General features: G+C 43.6%; 1 protein-coding gene across 1 annotated transcript in view; it reads left to right on the forward strand.

Moving 5' to 3' along the window:
- prodhb (proline dehydrogenase (oxidase) 1b) overlaps positions 1-18,717 on the forward strand; it is a 48,722-nt gene extending 30,005 nt beyond the window's left edge. The window contains exons 8-14 of the mRNA XM_060843581.1: positions 1,408-1,489; positions 8,305-8,397; positions 8,709-8,855; positions 9,767-9,942; positions 10,750-10,848; positions 14,700-14,788; positions 15,578-18,717. Of these exons, the coding sequence (XP_060699564.1) occupies positions 1,408-1,489; positions 8,305-8,397; positions 8,709-8,855; positions 9,767-9,942; positions 10,750-10,848; positions 14,700-14,788; positions 15,578-15,765 (874 nt within the window). The 3' untranslated portion in view covers positions 15,766-18,717. The remainder of the gene's footprint in view (positions 1-1,407; positions 1,490-8,304; positions 8,398-8,708; positions 8,856-9,766; positions 9,943-10,749; positions 10,849-14,699; positions 14,789-15,577) is intronic.
- Positions 18,718-19,165: the final 448 nt, after the last annotated feature.

Genomic DNA, 19,165 nt, shown 5'->3' on the forward strand with positions numbered 1-19,165 from the left:
GTTCTCTCCACAATGGAATGCTTACAACCCTGAAGCAAGTCATCTGGCCTGTTGTATCCATGCTGGCTATTTCCACTCTCCTGCTGTTTCCTTGTTATCTTCCAGGTTTTTATCTCTTTGACTGCTTATCCAATTCCTTTTCAAAGACAGCGTGGCACCGTGGCCTAATGGTTAGTAATGTTGCCTCATACCACCAGGGACCTGGGTTCATTTCCAGCCTTGGGTGACTGTGTGCAAACTCCACACAGGCACACTCTTCCAGTGTCTGCATGAGTTTCTTCCGGATGCTCTGGTTTCCTCCCATGTTCCAAAGACGTGCAGGCTAGGCAGATTGGCCATGTCGAATTGTCCATAGTATGCAGGGATGTGTAAGTTGGGTGGATTAGCCATGGGAAATACAGGGTTACTGGAGATAGGGTTGGAGGTTGGGTCTGGGTGAGATGCTGTTTGGAAGGGTGATGTGGACTCGATAGGCTGAATGGCCTGCTTCCACATTGTAGGGATTTTGTGAAGGTAAGGCTGAATCTGTCTCCACTAGACTCTCAGCAGGTTCATTCTGGATCTGAACCGCTTACTGTGTTTTTTTTTTGTCCTAAATGCCGTTACCTTTAGCTTCTTTTGCTAATTGCCTGAAATCCTTGACCTCTGGTTCTTGGCCCGTTTACCAGTGCGAACCATTTCTCTGTAACGGCTCTGTCCAGGCCCCTCGTGATTTTGAACATTTCCATTTGATCTTCTCTCAAATTGTCTCCTCTGCAGAGTGAACAGCCCATTACTCCAATCAATCCTCACAACTGAAATATATTATCCCTGCCTGGAATTATTCTCCAGTCTTTTGTGCTCCCTCTGTTCTGTCTTCACATCCTTTAAAGTGGAGTAGAGTATTCCAGCTGAGGTAAACTGGTGTTTTTTTTTTAAGGATTCAGTATTATGTCCTTCAATACTTGATGATTCTACTTATTACCTTTTAAAACTTGCATCTTTAGCTGCCTGAACCCCACCTTCAACAATTTGTGCACGTATACCTCCAGTCCCTTTTTTGCTGCTCAACCCACAATAAAATCATATCTTTTTTTTTCCTCTTTCTCCTCTATTGTTCCAACCAAAATGTTTCACTCCCCATTTCTCTGCATGACTATTTGCTTGGTCACTTGGGTGAATTACAGAGGGCTGTTCGTGTCCCAGAAACAGCACTTGCAGGAGAGAAGAAAGTTTACTGAGAGGAAGTGGCAAAAGCCAAACTGATGAATGGTCAACAGGCATCGATGTCTCATCACTATTGCATGCCCTGTGGAACATCCATCACGAGTGTTGGATCATACAACAGATTACTGATGTGGGTATGCCTTTATCCATAGCACTGACTTATGTGCCCTTTTCTCCTCTTTTTTTTTTGTTTTCTTTCAGCACTGTAGACCTGTTGGACTGGAACAATTTGATCGACAACAGGACAGAAGTTGCCAAACTCTTTGTAGTTCCAAACCTGCAGGTACAGATCTTTTGAGTCTCCCAGAGCAGCATACACTAGGGTTCTGACCAAACCCAGCTGAAATAATGCCTGTGAAAGTCAAGGTAGTGAGCTCTGCCTGTTGCTGTCTATAGTTTTGAGTTTGTTAGATTGTTCCACCCTACAATACAGGACAAGTTGGCAGGAGTGGAGAGGGGGTGGGGGGCAAGGTCTGCTTCGCTGTTTCCTTTTCCTCCCGCTCTCGCTCAAGACCCCAATTCCAGAGATTTGGGAGCACCATAACTGACGTGGTGCCTCACCATCTGTGAAGTGTGTTGCAGTGCAGACCACCCCAGTCATCTGCCAGCAAGCGGAATGAGCCACAGCCCCTCTGCCTGAGGTGCCCATACTGCCATCTGAATTGCAGGAAAAGACTGGTATTTGTCTTCAGTTCCCATTGGTGCTTTGCCTCTTTAGAATCGAGCAGCCAGTTACCTCACTGCAGCACACTCTTGCAACCACCTTGTAGCTAATCATGGATCTGATCTCGCCTTCAGAGCTCTGTAGGTTGGATTGAACACGTTGTGTAGAACGTCCTGCTTGAGAATTCTCCCTGATGCAATGCCTCCTTTTTGAAGTGAGTGCTTACAGGTGCTGGGACGTCACTCTTTTTTTTCAATGCCAGAATTTAAAAGGCCACAATCCAAGCAGGACACCGCACAATTTCAAATTTCTAACCTCCTGCCTGTCACTGTTGGTTTTTACCCTCTCAAGTTCCTGGAATTGCGAAAGCTCTTGTATTTCAGTGAAGCTTTGCTGTTACAGTTGTTTTTCTTCAGTTGTGTTTTTTAACCAAGCTGCATTGAATGTTTTTGTTCACAAATTCTTTGTTTTTGCCCCATGTTGTTCACTGGAAGTTTTTGGCATAATCGACAACCCATGTCTACCCTTCACATGCAGAGCAAAGCTCCCTCGTTCCTGTTTCTGCTGCATTTCAGATGTTCAGTGAGATGTGAAATCCAGGCACGTATCACAGATTGGCACTGCACAGGAAGGGACCACACAGTCAGTGTGGGCTGCTGGCTCTCAGCAGGGACAATTTAGCTCATCCAGTTCCTGGTCTTCTTTCCCAATACCACCATTGTCTCCCACCTCTGAACACTGCTCCTCTTTCAGCTAATTTATTCAATTCCTTCTTGAATACCTCACTGTCCCCGAGCTCCGTGATGCCTCACAGCCCTGCAAACATGGGTTTCTCCAAATCTGACCTCTTGGCATCCTCCATTCATAATTCAACACCATACCCTGAGTTGGCAGCCTTACCTTCAGTAATTTAAACTGAAATCTTGGGAATTCCTTCCCTCCCTCTTTCTCCTTTTTTAAAGTTAAAAATCACACAACACCAGGTTTTAACTTTGTACACCCCAGTCCAACACCGGCATCTCCAAATCCTTTTTTAAAGACTGCTTAAAGCATCCTCATTAAATCATTTGTTTGCCTGTCCTAATATCACAATTTTATGCCTCCATGTTCTTTTCCTGACTAAAGGGTTTGAGCGATAGGGAGAAGCTGAATACACATGGGGCTTTTTTTTCCCCTGGAGCATCAGGGGCTGAGAGGTGACCTTATAGAGGTTTATAAAATCATGGTGGGGTGGGGGGCATGAATAGCGTCTTTTTCCCAGGATAGGGGAGTCCAAAACAAGAGGGCATAGGTTTAAGATGAGAGCGGAAAGATTTTTAAAAAGGACCTGAGGGGTAAATTTTTCAGAGGGCGATGCATGTATGGAATGTGCTTCCAGAGGAAGTGACGGAAGCTGGTAGCATTGCAACGTTTAAAAGGCATCTGGATGGGTATATGAATAACAAGGGTTTAGAGAGATCTGGATCAAATGTTGACAAACAGGAATAGGTCAAAAATCACAACACCAGGTTTAATTGAAAGCACACTAGCTTTTGGAACGACGTTCCTTCATCAGGTGATAATGGAGGGCTCAATCGTAACACGGAATTTATAACAAAAATTTGCAGTGTGATGTAACTGAAATTATACATTGAAAAATTGATTGTCTGTTAAGCCTTTCATCTGTTAGAATACAGTGATAGTTTCACTTCTTTCATGTGTAAATCACAAAATCTTTGTTATAAGGTTGCATTCTAGGGTTAGCTGTTAACAATGGTGATAGCTAGACAATATGTTGAAGGTGTTAGCCCCCGTGTTCTCTGTCTATGACCTGATGTTTAGATTGATTCTAATCTAAAAAGTGAGATAAGAGTTTTACATAAATACATGCAGTTTTTGCGTTCAGAGTTCTACATGAATGTATGCAGTTTTTGAGCAAAGTGCAATGTAACTCTACAAGTACAAATTCACCCCACAGAATATATGTGTGCATGTGGGTCTTTGTGTGTGTAGTGAGTGCAGAGTGTCTTACGTGTGTGTGTAGTGCAATGGTGATCCCCTGTAATGTGACATGAACCCAAGGTCCCGGTTGAGGCCCTCCCTATGGGTACCAACTTAGCTATCAGCCTCTGTTCGGCCACTTTCCTCTGCTGCCTGTCGGGACATACCAGTAAGTCTCACATCTGTCGACTGCAAGGTATTAGAAAGGATTCTGAAGGATAGGATTTATGACCATCTGGAAGAGCATGGCTTGATTAAATTCACTAAGCACGGATTTGTGAGGGGCAGGTCATGCCTCACAAACGTTAGGGTTCTTTGAGGATGTGACTAGAAAAGTTGATGAGGGTTGAGCTGTGGATGTGGTGTATATGGACTTCAGCAAGGCATTTGATAAGGTTTCCCATGGTAGGTTCATTCAGAAGATCAGGAGGAATGGGATTCAGGGGTACATAGCTGTCTGGATACAGAATTGGCTGGCCAACAGAAGACAGAGTGGTAGTAGAAGGAAATATTCTGCCTGGAAGTCTGTGGTGAGTGGTGTTCCACAGGGCTCTGTCCTTGGGCCTCTATTGTTTGTAATTTTTATTAATAACTTGGATGAAGGGATTGAAGAATGGGTCAGTAAGTTCGCAGATGACACAAAGGTTGGAGGTGTCGTCGACAATATAAAAGGCTGTTGTAGGCTGCAGCGGGACGTTGACAGGATGCAGAGATGGGCTGAGAGGTGGCAGATGGAGTTCAACCTGGATAAATGCGAGGTGATACATTTTGGAAGGTCGAATTTGAAAGGTGAGTACAGGATTAAGGATAGGATTCTTGGCAGTGTGGAGGAACAGAGGGATCTTGGGGTGCAGGTATATAGATCGCTTAAAATGGCCACCCAAGTGGACAGGGTTGTTAAGAAAGCATATGGTGTTTTGGCTTTCATTAACAGGGGGATTGAGTTTAAGAGTCGTGAGATCTTGTTGCAGCTCTATAAAACTTTGGTTAGACCGCACTTGGAATACTGCGTCCAGTTCTGGTCGCCCTATTATAAGAAAGATGTGGATGCTTTGGAGAAGGTTCAGAGGAGGTTTACCAGGATGCTGCCTGGACTGGAGGGCTTATCTTATGAGGCGAGATTGACTGACTGACTGAGCTAGGACTTTTTTCATTGGAGAAAAGGAGGAGAAGCGGGGACCTAATTGAGGTATACAAGATAATGAGAGGCATAGATAGAGTCGATAGCCAGAAACTATTTCCCAGGGCAGAAATGACCAACACGAGGGGTCATAGTTTTAAGCTGGTTGGAGGAAAGTATAGAGGGGATGTCAGAGGCAGGTTCTTTACACAGAGAGTTGTAAGAGCATGGAATACGTTGCCAGCAGCAGTTGTGGAAGTGAGGTCATTGGGGACATTTAAGTGATTCCTGGACATGCAACTGGTCACAGAAATTTGAGGGTGCATACGTGAGGATCAGTGGTCGGCACAACATCGTGGGCTGAAGGGCCTATTCTGTGCTGTACTGTTCTATGTTCTATGTTCATTGCACTACACACACACACACCCATGCACACATATATGTTTGTGGGGTGAATTTGTATTGCAGAGTTACGTTGCACTTTGCTCAAAAACTGCATACATTCATGTAGAACTCTGAGCTCAAAAACTGCCTGAATTTATGTAAAACTCTGTTTTCTCACTTTTTAGATTAGAATCAATCTAAACATCAGGTCATAGACCGAGAACATAGGGGGCTAACACCTTCAACATATTGTCTAGCTATCACCATTGTTAACAGCTAACCCGAGAATGCAACCTTAAAAAAAAGATTTTGTGATTTACACATGAAAGAAGTGAAACTATCACTGTATTCCAACAGATGAAAGGCTTAACAGACAATCAGTTTTTCAATGTATAATTTCAGTTACATCACACTGCAAATTTTTGCTATAAATTCTGTGTTACGATTGATCCCTCAACTATCACCTGATGAAGGAGCGTCGCTCCGAAAGCTAGTGTGCTTCCAATTAAACCCGTTGAAGTATAACCTTGTTTTGTGTGATTTTTAACTTTGTACAACCGAATCCAACACCGGCATCTCCAAATCAGGAATAGGTCAGATTGGGATGGCTGGTCAGTGTGGACGAGTTAGACAGAAGGGTCTGTGACTGTGCTGCACAACTGACTGCACTTCTGTGAAGCATCTTTGGGGTGTGTTTGCATTTCAAAGGTCCTGTTTAAATCCAAGTTGTATCAATGAACCTGTAACAACTGGTTCCTGGACAACTGTTCCCACTTCACTAGGGTTCCTCACGGAATGTTCCCAAAGGTTATGTTGCTGAGTGAGGAGGGATGAGCTGGTTCCCCCCGACTCAGCATCTCCCTTAGTTGGTCACAACAAGATTATTCTTTAAAAAATCCCTTTTCAAATGAATACCTTTTCCCAGCCCAGATTTGCCTTAGAAGGAGCAGAACTTAAGCAGGTTTTTTTTTCAGTTCAAGGAAGAATGAGTTTATTAATTACCTCAGTGGCCTAGGAAAGCAGTTCACCACCACCTTTTTGGGGCCAACTAGGGATTAACAATAACTGCTGGCCTTGCCGGAGATGCTCACATCCCATGAATGAATTCCTTAAAAACCAAAAAAAAAGATACAATGCAACATGCGTCCTCAGGTTAGAAATGAGAGACCAGTCTAAAAACAAAAAAAACATCCATTTGTAGCTTGTCTATGACAAATATGACTTAATAGATATTTATGGGCGGCACGGTGGCACAGTGGTTAGCACTGCTGTCTCACAGCGCCTGAGACCCGGGTTCAATTCCCGACTCGGCGACCGACTGTGTGGAGTTTGCACGTTCTCCCCGTGTCTGCGTGGGTTTCCTCCGGGTGCTCCGGTTTCCTCCCACAGTCCAAAGATGTGCGGGTCAGGTGAATTGGCCATGCTAAATTACCCCTTCACCTAACACTATGGGTAAATGTAGTGAAATGGATCTGGGTGGGTTGCGCTTCAGCGGGTCGGTGTGGACTTGTTGGTCCGAAGGGCCTGTTTCCACACTGTAAGTAATCTAATCTAAAATGTTGCAACCGTTAAATTGGTTGATTCCAGGAGATTAGATTACTTACAGTGTGGAACCAGGCCCTTTGCTCCAACAAGTCCACACCGACCCTCCGAAGGACAACCCACCCAGATCCATTTCACTACATTTACCCATAGTGTTAGGTGAAGGGGTAATTTAGCATGGCCAAAGCACCTTACCTGCACATCTTTGGACTGTGGGAGGAAACCGGAACACCCGGAGGAAACCCACACAGACACTAGGAGAATGTGCAAACTCCACACAGACAGTTGCCCGAGCCGGGAATTGAAACCGGGTCTCTGGCGCTGTGAGGCAGCAGTGCTAACCACTGTGCCACCCAAATGATTTTGGGCAGCAATGAATTTGGCAGTTGAGTTTGTTATGAACACACTGAACAAATCTGGTCCCGTATTGAAATCTGGCTTAATAGATATCTGTTTTTTAAAGTGGTGGTCATTTACTGAAGCACAGACACATTAGACTGCAAATCCTCTTTAAGAATTGAACAAAACATTTATTACACAAAAAGGAAAATAAAATTATACAAACCAAGCAATCTAAATGTAACAACATAGTTCAAAAGATATTTAAACATGCAGCAAAACAAAGTGTCATCCGTTCCCCAACACCACCATTACTTCAGTGTTTTCAAATCCAGAGATATTAACCGTCTACATCAAACTTCTTTCCAGGTCTGTAATGTGAACTCTAAAGTTGTCTTGTGTGAATGTTCAGAAACTGAAGGCTAAGACATTTTTAGTCTTTTAATAAAGATTGATTTTTAACTAAACACTTCTGGTCTCGACGTTTCACAAGCTAAACTTTTATATTTGAGATAACTGAACTTTCCCTACATTGGCCTATATCCATTTCTGGGAGGGAATCTTCATTAACTTATTACCCCATTCAGGTATCTCCTAAAACTTTCAATCTCTGGGTTCTTTAAGCTAAAATAAACCTTGATTATTCTAAACCATAAGCAAGCTAATGCTCTTCGATATTTACTCTCGCTGTCATACATCCTACAGTATCAACATTCTTCTATTCTTCCAAGCTATCAGTCACTTTCTGACACATACCACATTAGATTGCTGCTCCAGATCAGAAGGACAGCTGACCTTTTGTTAAAAAGCTTGCACAAAAGTAATCAACACCATATTCCACCAGTTTGAAATATATATCTCGTTTCCAGTGGCCATTTTAAAGAAATAATACATGTTACACTTAGAAGTTCAATTTGTCTATAAGGATATATAGACAGCTTGTGAGGTAAGGATCTCTTTTCATGACATATGGTTTCGGAAGGTGCTTTCTGAATGTGTATGCCTCGATATCCATGTCAAGTGAGGGCTCTGACTGTTGGAATAATGGCTGCTTGTGGTTATGTTGCAGACTGGTGAGATTGAACCACTTCTCCTACAGTTCACAGAGGAGGAGGATCTCCAGATGAAAAGGATGCTGCAGAGAATGGATATCCTAGCAAAGGTAGGAGATATTTAAAGGGCATTGGAGTCTGTGACTGAAAGTGAAACTGCCAGCTCATTTGAATTGCAATATGTTAATTCCCGGCCACAATTGTATTAATCCACATGTGTTGTTCCTAAAACAAAGAACTTCCATTGGCAGCAAGCCAGTTGTCACTATATTATATAAGTTTAAATGCTAGTTTTAGGATGAAACAGCCAAAGGTATAACTTGGCTCTGTAAGTTTTTTTTTGTTTCACTGTACTGAAGGAAGCAGGCAGATGTTGTAACCTCTGTTTCAAAACAATTGTTGACATCCCCACCCATGGTAGGAAGCCTTGAAGAGAGGGGTCCGCCTCATGGTTGATGCTGAGCAGACCTACTTCCAGCCAGCTATCAGCAGACTGACCCTGGAGATGCAGCGGAAGTTTAACGTTGAGAAGCCCGTCATCTTCAACACCTACCAGTGTTACCTGAAGGTAAGGCTGCATGCACTCTGCTCCCCCTGGGATAGGGGGAGTAGTCATCCCTCTTTGTCTGCTGCTGTCACTGTCATGTGCGCAGATTGAAACTTGCTGGATACAGAGGAAAAGCTCATGTTTTGTGATGGCTGGCTCCTGAGCAGACTCTCTCCAGGTCCTAACTCTTGATAGAGGGTTGATCACACTGAAGCTTTAACAATGTCACTGAGGGCTACCAATGCACATGGAACTGTATCCTTGAGAGAAGAAAGAACTTGCATTGAAATGGGGTGTGACCGCAGGACGCCCCGAAGTGCTTTTGAGCCAGTGAAGTATTCTCACTTTTTGGGATATATGACAGCTGATTTCTCACCCAGCCGGATCCCTCAAATGGCAAGTAATATTTTCCCAGTCATCAGGGTGAACCCTGCTGCTCTTGGAATTAATGCTGTTGGATCGTTTACAACCAGCTGAAAGAATAACCTGGCCCTTGGTTTAATGTCTCAGTAAAATGCTGATCGTACTACACCTAATTACCAGCTTCGATTATACACCATACTCTGAAAATGAACTGGAACCTCCAGCTTTTTAACTCTTGGTTAATTATGGTGCAGACTAAACCCTCCATGAGAGCTGAACCAGAAAGGGCTGTCAGTGGGTCAGGTGGAGGTCAGTTTATGGTTATGCCTTTTTGCTTTTTATTTTAAACCAGTTACATCAAATCTATGCCCTCTTGATTCTTTTACAAATCACTGGAGTTTGGATAGTCCATAGGCAGAGTAACTATGAGGAGGCTGAATCTGAAATGCTCATGTCTAACTAAGTCTTGTTTGTAGAGAATTTAACATCAGTTGGTTCTGTTACTGTATTGCTGTCCAAAGCCTCACTGACATTCTGATGGATTTTCTATTGCCTTTCAACCACTCCAGGATGCCTATGATAATGTGTCTATGGATGTAGAACTGTCTCGCCGGGAAAACTGGTACTTTGGGGCAAAATTGGTGAGAGGAGCATATATGGCCCAGGAACGCAAGCGTGCCAGAGAGATTGGATATGAGGATCCCATCAACAAAACCTACGAAGATACAAATGCCATGTATCACAGGTAGGTTCCCATCCTGATACTGTACAAGATTGATGAATGATCTGTGCTCACTTTCCCCACACCTGATTCAGCCTCACCCATGACCCATCATTTGGGGTGCTCACTGTGCTTTCTATTGCATTTGCATAACACCTCATTCATGAATGTAGGAACTAGGAGCAGGAGTAGGCCGGCTGGCTCCTTGAGCCTGCTTCACCATTCAATAAGATCATGGCTGATCTTTTCCTGGACTGAGCTCCACTTACCCACCCGCTAACCATCACCCTTAATTCCTTGGCTGTTCAAAAATCCATATATCTTTTGACTTAAAACCTACAACAAGGTATTCTCAACTCTGTTCTGCCTTATTTTGAGGCTATGCCCCCTAATTCTAGTTTCACCTGCCAGTGGAAGCAACCTCCCTGCTTCTATCTTAGTTATTCCCTTCATAATTTTATATGTTTCTACAAGACCTCCTTCTTCTAAATTCCAATGAGCATAGTCTCAGTTTACCAAATCCCCCCTCCTAAGCCAACCATCTCCATTCCTGAATCGAGCTGATGAACCTCCTTTGCACATGCTCCAATGCCAGTACATCCTTTCTCAAGTAAGGAGACCAGTACATGCTCAAAGGGCTGAATGCCTAACTCTGCTAAGGAGAATAAATTCTTCCCTCCTAAGCCCCACCTTACAGTTAAACTGACAGAAGTAAGCAGTTTACAGGTATCCTACATGTCATTCTGCTTATCTTCCCTATTATCGTTTTATATGTGATGGGCATGTGCTGGATTCCTGGAGCTTCTGATCTGCTGTTGTTGTGCATTTCAGATGTTTGGATTACATCCTGGATGAAATCAAAGTGAACAAGAAGGCCAATGTAATGGTGGCATCGCACAATGAGAGAACAGTTGCCTATACACTGCACAGGTAATGGGGTTCTTCATGGGCCATGCATCTTTTTTGAGTAATTCTGAACTGAGTTTTTTTTTGTTACATTTTGACTGCTTTTACACCCCCTCACAGCTCGAGGCTATGTGCCTGTATGTTTTGATGTACAGGACGACACGGACGGGGAGTATTTTGTTTGGATAATTGAATGTTTGAATAACACCGTTTACCCAAGCATCAGGACTTTGAGATCTTGTTCGGATAATCCGAAATTTGGATAACTGAAGGTGTCCTATGTTGTGATGCCTCTTCCCTCACCTTCTTTCCAGCTTCTGCCAGCCATGGAAGGGTTCTTACTGGTTTCAAAGTTACTCATTACAGTGTCTAAAATTTATAAAGAAACTTATCCTTTGTTAGGATGGTGTAGGATTTCAAAAGGATGCAGACAAGTTGGTGGAGTGGGTGCACCAATTGCAGACCAGGTTCAGTGCAGAGAAATGGGAGCTGATTCATTGTGGGAAGAACATGCAGAGACAATTTGAGATAAAGGGTCCTCCCTCCAAAGGGGGCGCAAGTATAGAGAGACTGTGTATGTGTGCATAGGTTGCTAATGGTTTTATTATGCCGAGCTGTAAGCATCTTTGGCTTTATTAGTGGGAATGTTGACTAGAGGAGCAAGGACTGAAAATGTGTTGCTGGTTAAAGCACAGCAGGTTAGGCAGCATCCAAGGAACAGGAAATTCGACGTTTCGGGCCAGAGCCCTTCATCAGGATCTTACTCTCGTCATTCTTTTATTCCTTAAATACCTATAGAAAGCCTTAAGGTTTACCCAGATCCTATCCGCCAACGACTTCATGTCTCCTCCTGGCTCTTCTGAGCCCTCTTTAGGTCTTTCCTGGCTAACTTGTAACCCTCAAGCACCCTAACTGAGTCTTCACATCACATCCTAACATACGCTGCCTTCTTCCTCTTGACCAGAGATTCCACTTCCTTCGTAAACCACGGCTCCTGCGCTCTATAGCTTCCTCCCTGCCTGACAGGTACATACTTATCTAAGACACAGAGTAGCTTTTCCTTGAATAAGCTCCACATTTCTAATGTGCCTATCCCCTGTAGTTTCCTTCCCCATCCTATGCTTCCTAAATATTGCCTAATTGCATTGTAATTGCCTTTCCCCCAGCTGTAACTCTTGCCCAGTGGTATACACCTATCCCTTTCTATCACCAAAGTGCTCACCTACTTCCAGGTCTAACACCTGGCCAGGCTCGTTACACAGTACCAAATCTAATACGGCTTCGCCCCTTGTTGGCCTGTCTACATACTGTGTCAAGAAGCCCTCCTGCACACACTGGACAAAAACTGACCCATCAATAGTACTCGTACTATAGTGCTCCCAGTCAATATTTGGAAAGTTGAAGTCCCCCATGACAACTATCCTGTCTCTCTCACTCCTATCGAGAATCATCTGTGCTATCCTTTCCTCTACATCTCTGGAACTATTTGGAGGCCTATAGAAAACTCCGAACAGGGTGACTTCTCCTTTCCTGTTTCTAACCTCAGCCCATACTCCCTCAGTTAACGAGTCCCCAAATATCCTTTCTGCTGCAACTGTAATACTGTCCTTGACCAACAATGCCACCCCCCCCCCCCCCCCCTTTTACCATCTTCTCTGTTCTTACTGAAACATCTAAATCCTGGAACCTGCAACAACCATTTCTGTCCCTGCTCTATCCATGTCTCCGAAATGGCCACAACGTCGAAGTCCCAGATACAAATCCATGCTGCAAGTTCACCCACCTTATTCCGGATGCTCCTGGCATTGAAATAGACACACTTCAAACCAACTTCTTGCTTGCCGGTGCCATCTTGCGACCCTGAAACTTGATTTCGGACCCCCTTACTTTCTATACTTTTCTGTAACTACAATTTTGGTTCCCATTCCCCCTGCTGGATTAGTGTAAGCCCACCCCAATAGCCTGAGCAAACTGCCCTCCTCCCTCCTCCCCCCTCCCCCAGGATATTGGTACTCCTCTGGTTCAGCTGCAGACCATCCTGCTTTGAAATCTCACCTACCCCAGAAAGAGCCCCAATTATCTAAGAATCCAAAACCCTCCCTCCTGCACCATCCCTGTAGCCACATGTTCAACTCCTCTCTTCCCTATTCCTCGCCTCACTAGCACATGGCACGGGCAACAAAGCAGAGACAGCCACTCTGTTCATCCTAGCTCTAAGCTTCCATGCTCTCACTCATAAAAAGATCAAGAAAAGGAGGCCACAGATTTTGATGGAAAGGAAGCAAAACAGTATAAGGAAAACCTTTTGTATGTAGTGAGTTGTTACTGTCTGGAATACATAGTCTGGAGGTAGTTTCAATTGAGGCATTCAGAAAGGACTTAGACTGTTACTTGAAAAGCAGTAATGTTCAGGGAGAAGGCAGGATTATAGCACCAGGTGATTTTGTGACTGAATAGCCCCTTCTGTGCTGTAACAAGTGTGCGATTGCTTTGTTTTAAACCACCCTCACTCCACTTCTAGAATATTGTGAGCCCTTCTGGACTCCCTCTTACCAGAAGGATGTTGTGAAACTTAAAAGGGTTCTGAAAAGATTTACAAGTATGCTGCCAGGGTTGGACGATTTGAGCTATAGGGAGAGGTTGAATAGGCTTGGGTTGTTTTCCCTGGAGCATCAGAGGCAGAGGGGTGACCTTCCAGAGGTTTATAAAATCATGAGGGGCATCGATGGGGTAAATAGACAAGGCCTTTTCCCTGGGGTGGGGGAGTCCAGAACTAGAGGCATAGGTTTAAGGTGAGAGGGGAAGGATGTGAAAGGGACCTAAGGAGCAACTTTTTCAGAGGGTGGTACGTGTATGGAATGAGGAAGTGGTGGAGGCTGGTACAATTACAACGTGTAAAAGGCATTTGGATGGGTATATGAACAAGAAGGGTTTGGAGGGATATAGGCCAAGTGCTGGCAAATGGGACTCGATTAGGTTAGGGTACCTGGTTGGCATGGATGAGTTGGGTCTGTTTCCCTGCTATACATCTCTCTGACTCTATTTGCCATCCTCTTTCAGTGGTTTTAAGTCTTGGCATCGTCCATCACATTGGTTTGCAGGAACCCTACAATTTTATTGCACTCAGCAGGGATTTGATTTTCCTCCATCATACTGGACATGTCCACACAGCTAGCTGTGGCTTTCCTTTGGGTGTTTTGGCTGAATGCCTCCTGGTTTCCTGATTTGTCGCTCCCCACTGCAAAAATGAGAGATTCCGAAGAGACCCACTGGGAAATCTGGTTGGCTATTTGCTGACATTTTGGGAGGGGGTGGGGAGGGATGATGCTACTTGAGACTCTTTCTCTGTTGCTGATTCCCACTGTTCCTTTTTGCCCTTGTTATGGTTTGGCCATGGCCTTTCTCCTGTTTTCTTGCTGGGTCTAGTATTAGTGCACCCCTTCATGAGTTGAGAGAGTGTTGCTTGAAAAGCGTAGCAGGTCAGGCAGTTTCTGAAGAGCAGGAAAATTAGCATTTCTGCCAAAAGCCCTTCAAGAATTCCTGAAGGGCTCCGGCCCAAAATGTTGATTTTCCTGCTCCTCGGATGCTGCATGACCTGCTGTGCTTTTCCAGCAACACACACTCTACTCTGATCTCCAGCATCTGCAGACCTCACTGTCTCCAAGTTGATTTCACCCCTTCATGTCCCTGACCCTAGTTAATGGAACCCAAAAACCAAGGCTTTAATGAATAGGGGGTATCTGTTAAGATTGTAACCCAACTGACTGAATATTCCAATGGCCCTGCCCTGCTCTGCCGTTGGAGAACCTCTGCTCGAGGTGTGTTGGTTTGAATTTCTATTCGTTAGTTGCTAACTCCCTTTCTTTCTTTCGCAGAATGCATGAACTTGGGCTCCATCCATCATCTCGGAAGGTCTACTTTGGCCAATTGCTTGGCATGTCTGATCAGATCAGCTTCCCCCTTGGTATGTGAAGCACAGACACCTGATCCTAAACTAACTGCTGGTTAATAGGCCCTCATATAGTTAACTCAATGTCCAGGCAATCTTGCCTGCCAGCGACATGACTCCATGCTAGCCTTGCTTTGGGGTCTTGCTTTTCATGGAATAGACAGATATTCTTGTAGGATCCTGACTCCTATAGGCTTTCCCATTTCTTGGGGTTGTACCCCAGAAATTTCAACTCAATTGAGATTCTAGAATATAATTTATAGAGATTTGAGGCACAAACTAAAGTTTATATTCTTTTTACAAAAATTGGGCTTTTAAAAAAAGTGACTGAGTTTTAGGGCAAAGATTTAAAAGGGACTTAAGGGGCAACTTTTTTCATGCAAAGGATGGCACTTGTATGGAATGAGCTGCCGGAGGAAATGGTGGAGGCTGAGACAATTACAACATTTAAAAGGCATCTGGATGGGTATATGAATAGGAAGGGTTTGGAGGCAAATGGGACTTAAATTAATGTAGGATATCTGATTGGCATGGATGAGTTGGACCAAAGGGTCTGTTTCCAAGTTGTACATCTGTATGACTCTACAACTGTCTGAATGTGATCCAACCAGTGGGAGCCTGTGGTGGTGTTAACTGCTGGAGACTTTGAGTGGACCTATTCGGAACACTTCATGCCAAACCCAAATTTTAAAATTGGACGATACCATGGCATCTATAATAATGTAACCTGGACTTGTCTAGTGCCCTGGCGAGAGTTTCTCTTTAATATATAAACTTAACCCTCCTTTATTCTGTCTCTGACAGGCCAGGCTGGCTACCCAGTATACAAATATGTCCCGTACGGCCCAGTGGAAGAGGTGTTACCCTACTTGTCCAGGCGTGCACAGGAAAACAGAGGCATGGTGGCAGGAACCCAGCGGGAGCGTGACCTACTGTGGAAAGAGCTGAAACGCAGGATCTTGCAGGGAGACTTGTTCAAAACTGTGTATTAGCTACACGCATGGCAGGGGGGCCCGACAGTCTGGTTTTCAAAGTGCCCACTGAGTAGAAGAGGAGACATGTTCTCTACATTGGTGCACAAAGTGCTGGGGGAGAGGTGTTCTCCTGTGACTTGTTTAAGGCACTCAAAGCTTTGGTAACGAGTGTCTCCCACAAATCAAGCTCAAAGCAAAAGTAATTCTGCTGGTGGTCTTTAGTGACTGAGCTGTCTTGGGATCTGGCTCTTTCTCCTAGAGCAGTTGTGCGCTGCAGCCCTTTCCATCTATATACTTTCAACCCATCCAAAGCCTGTTGGATACATTAACATTACAATATCTTGCACCATATTATTATAAAGAGTCCTAAAAGGCATTAGGGACATTCCCCTTTGGTATAGCTGTAGGGAAACCGTATAGAGACTATGCATGTGTTTCTTCTGAACTTCAAAAGTTAGGTCTAGCGAGCAGGAAGCCTTCTATTTCGTGAATCATTTTGGAAAGTATGTAGGGACCCCAAGGGAAGCCCACTACAATGCAGTGGTGTTATAGGCTGCTGTTGTCTCTGATGTTGAAGTTGTCAGTTTCACCTTTGCCCCTTGGGAAGGTGAGATGGTGCCTCATCATTATTTTTGTTGGGACGACTACCTTTTTTATGTGGGGTATTGTCTTCTCAGAAAATCATGAGGAGGACAGACATATCTCCCTGTGTGGTTTTGCTACTCACCTCATTTGTTTAGTAATGCAAAAGTCACCTCCATCTTTTTTTACATGAAGTTGCAATAGAAAGGATTTTTTAAAATTTTAACTTATGCAGGCTCTTCTCCTTCAGACTGCTGGGAGGAGTGTGGGGTGAGTCTGCTATGACATTATTACTCTGCTGTTCGTGTGTGAACACTGGTAACTGTATAAATGGGCCTGATCGTCTCTCACTGAACACTTGCGTACCTCTGGCAGAAAACCTGTTGTGGGGCATATGAGGCTGCATGCTCCACTTGGACTGACCTTGCTAGACTTTGACAGTATCTTTCCATGTGAATATATAAAGTTATTACTGTGGTTACAGAGAACTGATGAATGTGACCTCAAACTCAACACTGGAAATGGATTGAATAATCTTAGATTGTAACTTTGCTTCATTTATAATGTGCAAATTAGTTCTTAACTGTTGATTTTTCAGAGTTCTGTGGAAATGTGTTACTGATCTAACCATTAACATACTGTTTATTGCCTCAAATCAGGGAAACAAACACTCGCGCACAAATAGATGATAACCACTGTCCTCTGAGTGCTATCCTATGTGATGTACACTCTCTGCAGCTGCTGGATTAACCTTATTACAAGCACTTTGCCACTTATATGTGTAACGTGGACAGAGATGTCCTGCAGGAGGTGTTTAAATGTGTTTAGTCAGAGATTTTCCAGCTTTCAATGGGTTGTGTGATGTTTTGGTATTAATCTAATGTCACACAGTAACCAATGAGGAAATTATCCACTCCCTTTCTTAGTGCCTATGTCATCAGATACTTCCAAATGCAAAGGTAGAATCCGGCTGAATTATCTCATCGTGCATTGTGAAGTCAAATACTGTATATGCAGGTTAGTAAACCTGCCAAGCCTAAGAATGTCTGTTGGGTTAGTAGATCATTCATAATCCCACCCTCCCACCCCAACAATCCAGTCATCTTCCTCACTGATTATCAGAAAATGACGACTGTTCTTCAAAGTTGAACTTTCCGTGGTTTTTTAACAAGTAGCAGTGACCATTTGGTGTTGGATTAAAGAAGAGTTTAGTTGTAAGTAGCAGAGAGAAGTGAGAAATAAGTCGGATTACAACAGCAACAGTCCTTAACCATTTTTGATTAAAGGGTCTATCTTCAAATGCATTAGTAATCTCTGACCACATTCTTCCGCACCCTGCAATCCAAAATCCTTACCCATCAAATCTAAATCAAAATGGGAAACTGTTGCTTGTAAAGAGTCTTTAATTTATTGAAGTAAACAGGTTTTTACTTAGATCCTTAATGAAGATGTCGCCACCTTCCCACAACTTTAGCACTCCTTCATTTGGATTGTTCTCCAAAGTCAGCTACAGCCCATCCAATCAGAGCTGCACTCCTCTTTTTCAAAAGTACATAGGGACCTCGAGGGAGACCCACTGCATTACAGAAGTCTACTGGACTGCTGTTGTCTCTGACGTTGAAGTTGCTGTCAACTTCTCCTTTGCTCTTTGGGAAGGTGAAATGATGCCTTGTCTTTTTGTTTTTGTTGAGGCAATTGCTTTTTAATGTGGGGTGTTGAGTATTATTTTCACGATTTTCATGAAAATCGTGAATCGCACTGCACTGTTTGATTTGGAATTGGTAAGATACAGTTGTTACTGAGGAGGAAGAATTCGCTAATAATTGTAATCTACAGCCCCTGATTTTTTAAATATGTTTTATGTTTTGGAGGATGGTAAATGCTAATTTTTGAAGCTTAATGGAAGTGCTACATGATGGGAGGAAGGAGAACCTGTGCTATATAAGAGGAGAAGCAAAATGAGCTTAAAAAATGTCAGTGTCTGTAGTGAACTGTTTAGGCAAGCAGTGCATTTGCAACTTCTTGGTCCTTGGTTGACCTGATTAGATCTAGATGTAGATGAAGCTGTTGCGAAGTTACCCTTCCTTTCTCGGAGATGTACCTGAGATTTGGTGTCCTTGGCAGCACCGTGTGACTACATACTAAAGCTGATGATGTAACAGTCAACCCTGCAGTGAGCAAACAGCTGGCAAACTCACTGGGTTATCAGATTACTTACACTAATGGGAATCATTCAGAAGGATTGGGGGTGGGGCACAGTGTGATCTGTGTTTATCTGGTAATCCTAATGCTAAGTGATTTTTTACAAAAGTTTTACTATGCTCTCTACTGATTGATCTGGTTGTGTGTTCCAGCCTGTCTCAGGTTTTCAATAAATCTATTTGTGGATGGATTGGTTCCAAAGCGTGTTTTGTTTTGAATACTTACAGCAGAGTGTCTGCCTGATAAAGCCATCATTGCTTAATTCTCCAAGTGACTGAGCAGTGCAAATACACAACCGGTCATTGTGTCTGATAAAAGGAACATTTTTGCATGCATTCTCTTTGAAGAAATGCTGTAGGACTGTAATCCTGGGATCACTTTCAGATATTAATGGACTGTTAGGGGTTTTGATTTTCCATTTACTCCCCACTTCAAAGAACATAGAACTTTACAGCACAGTACAGGCCCTTCAGCCCTCAATGTTGCGCCAACCTGTGAAACCAATCTGAAGCCCATCTAACCTACACTATTCCATTTTCATCCATATGTCTATCCAATGATCATTTAAATGCCCTTAAAGTTGGCGAGTCTACTATTGTTGCAGACAGGCCGTTCCACGCCCCTGCTACTCTGA

The sequence above is a fragment of the Hemiscyllium ocellatum genome, chromosome 24 (assembly GCF_020745735.1).
Source record: "Hemiscyllium ocellatum isolate sHemOce1 chromosome 24, sHemOce1.pat.X.cur, whole genome shotgun sequence".
Lineage (NCBI taxonomy): Eukaryota > Metazoa > Chordata > Chondrichthyes > Orectolobiformes > Hemiscylliidae > Hemiscyllium > Hemiscyllium ocellatum.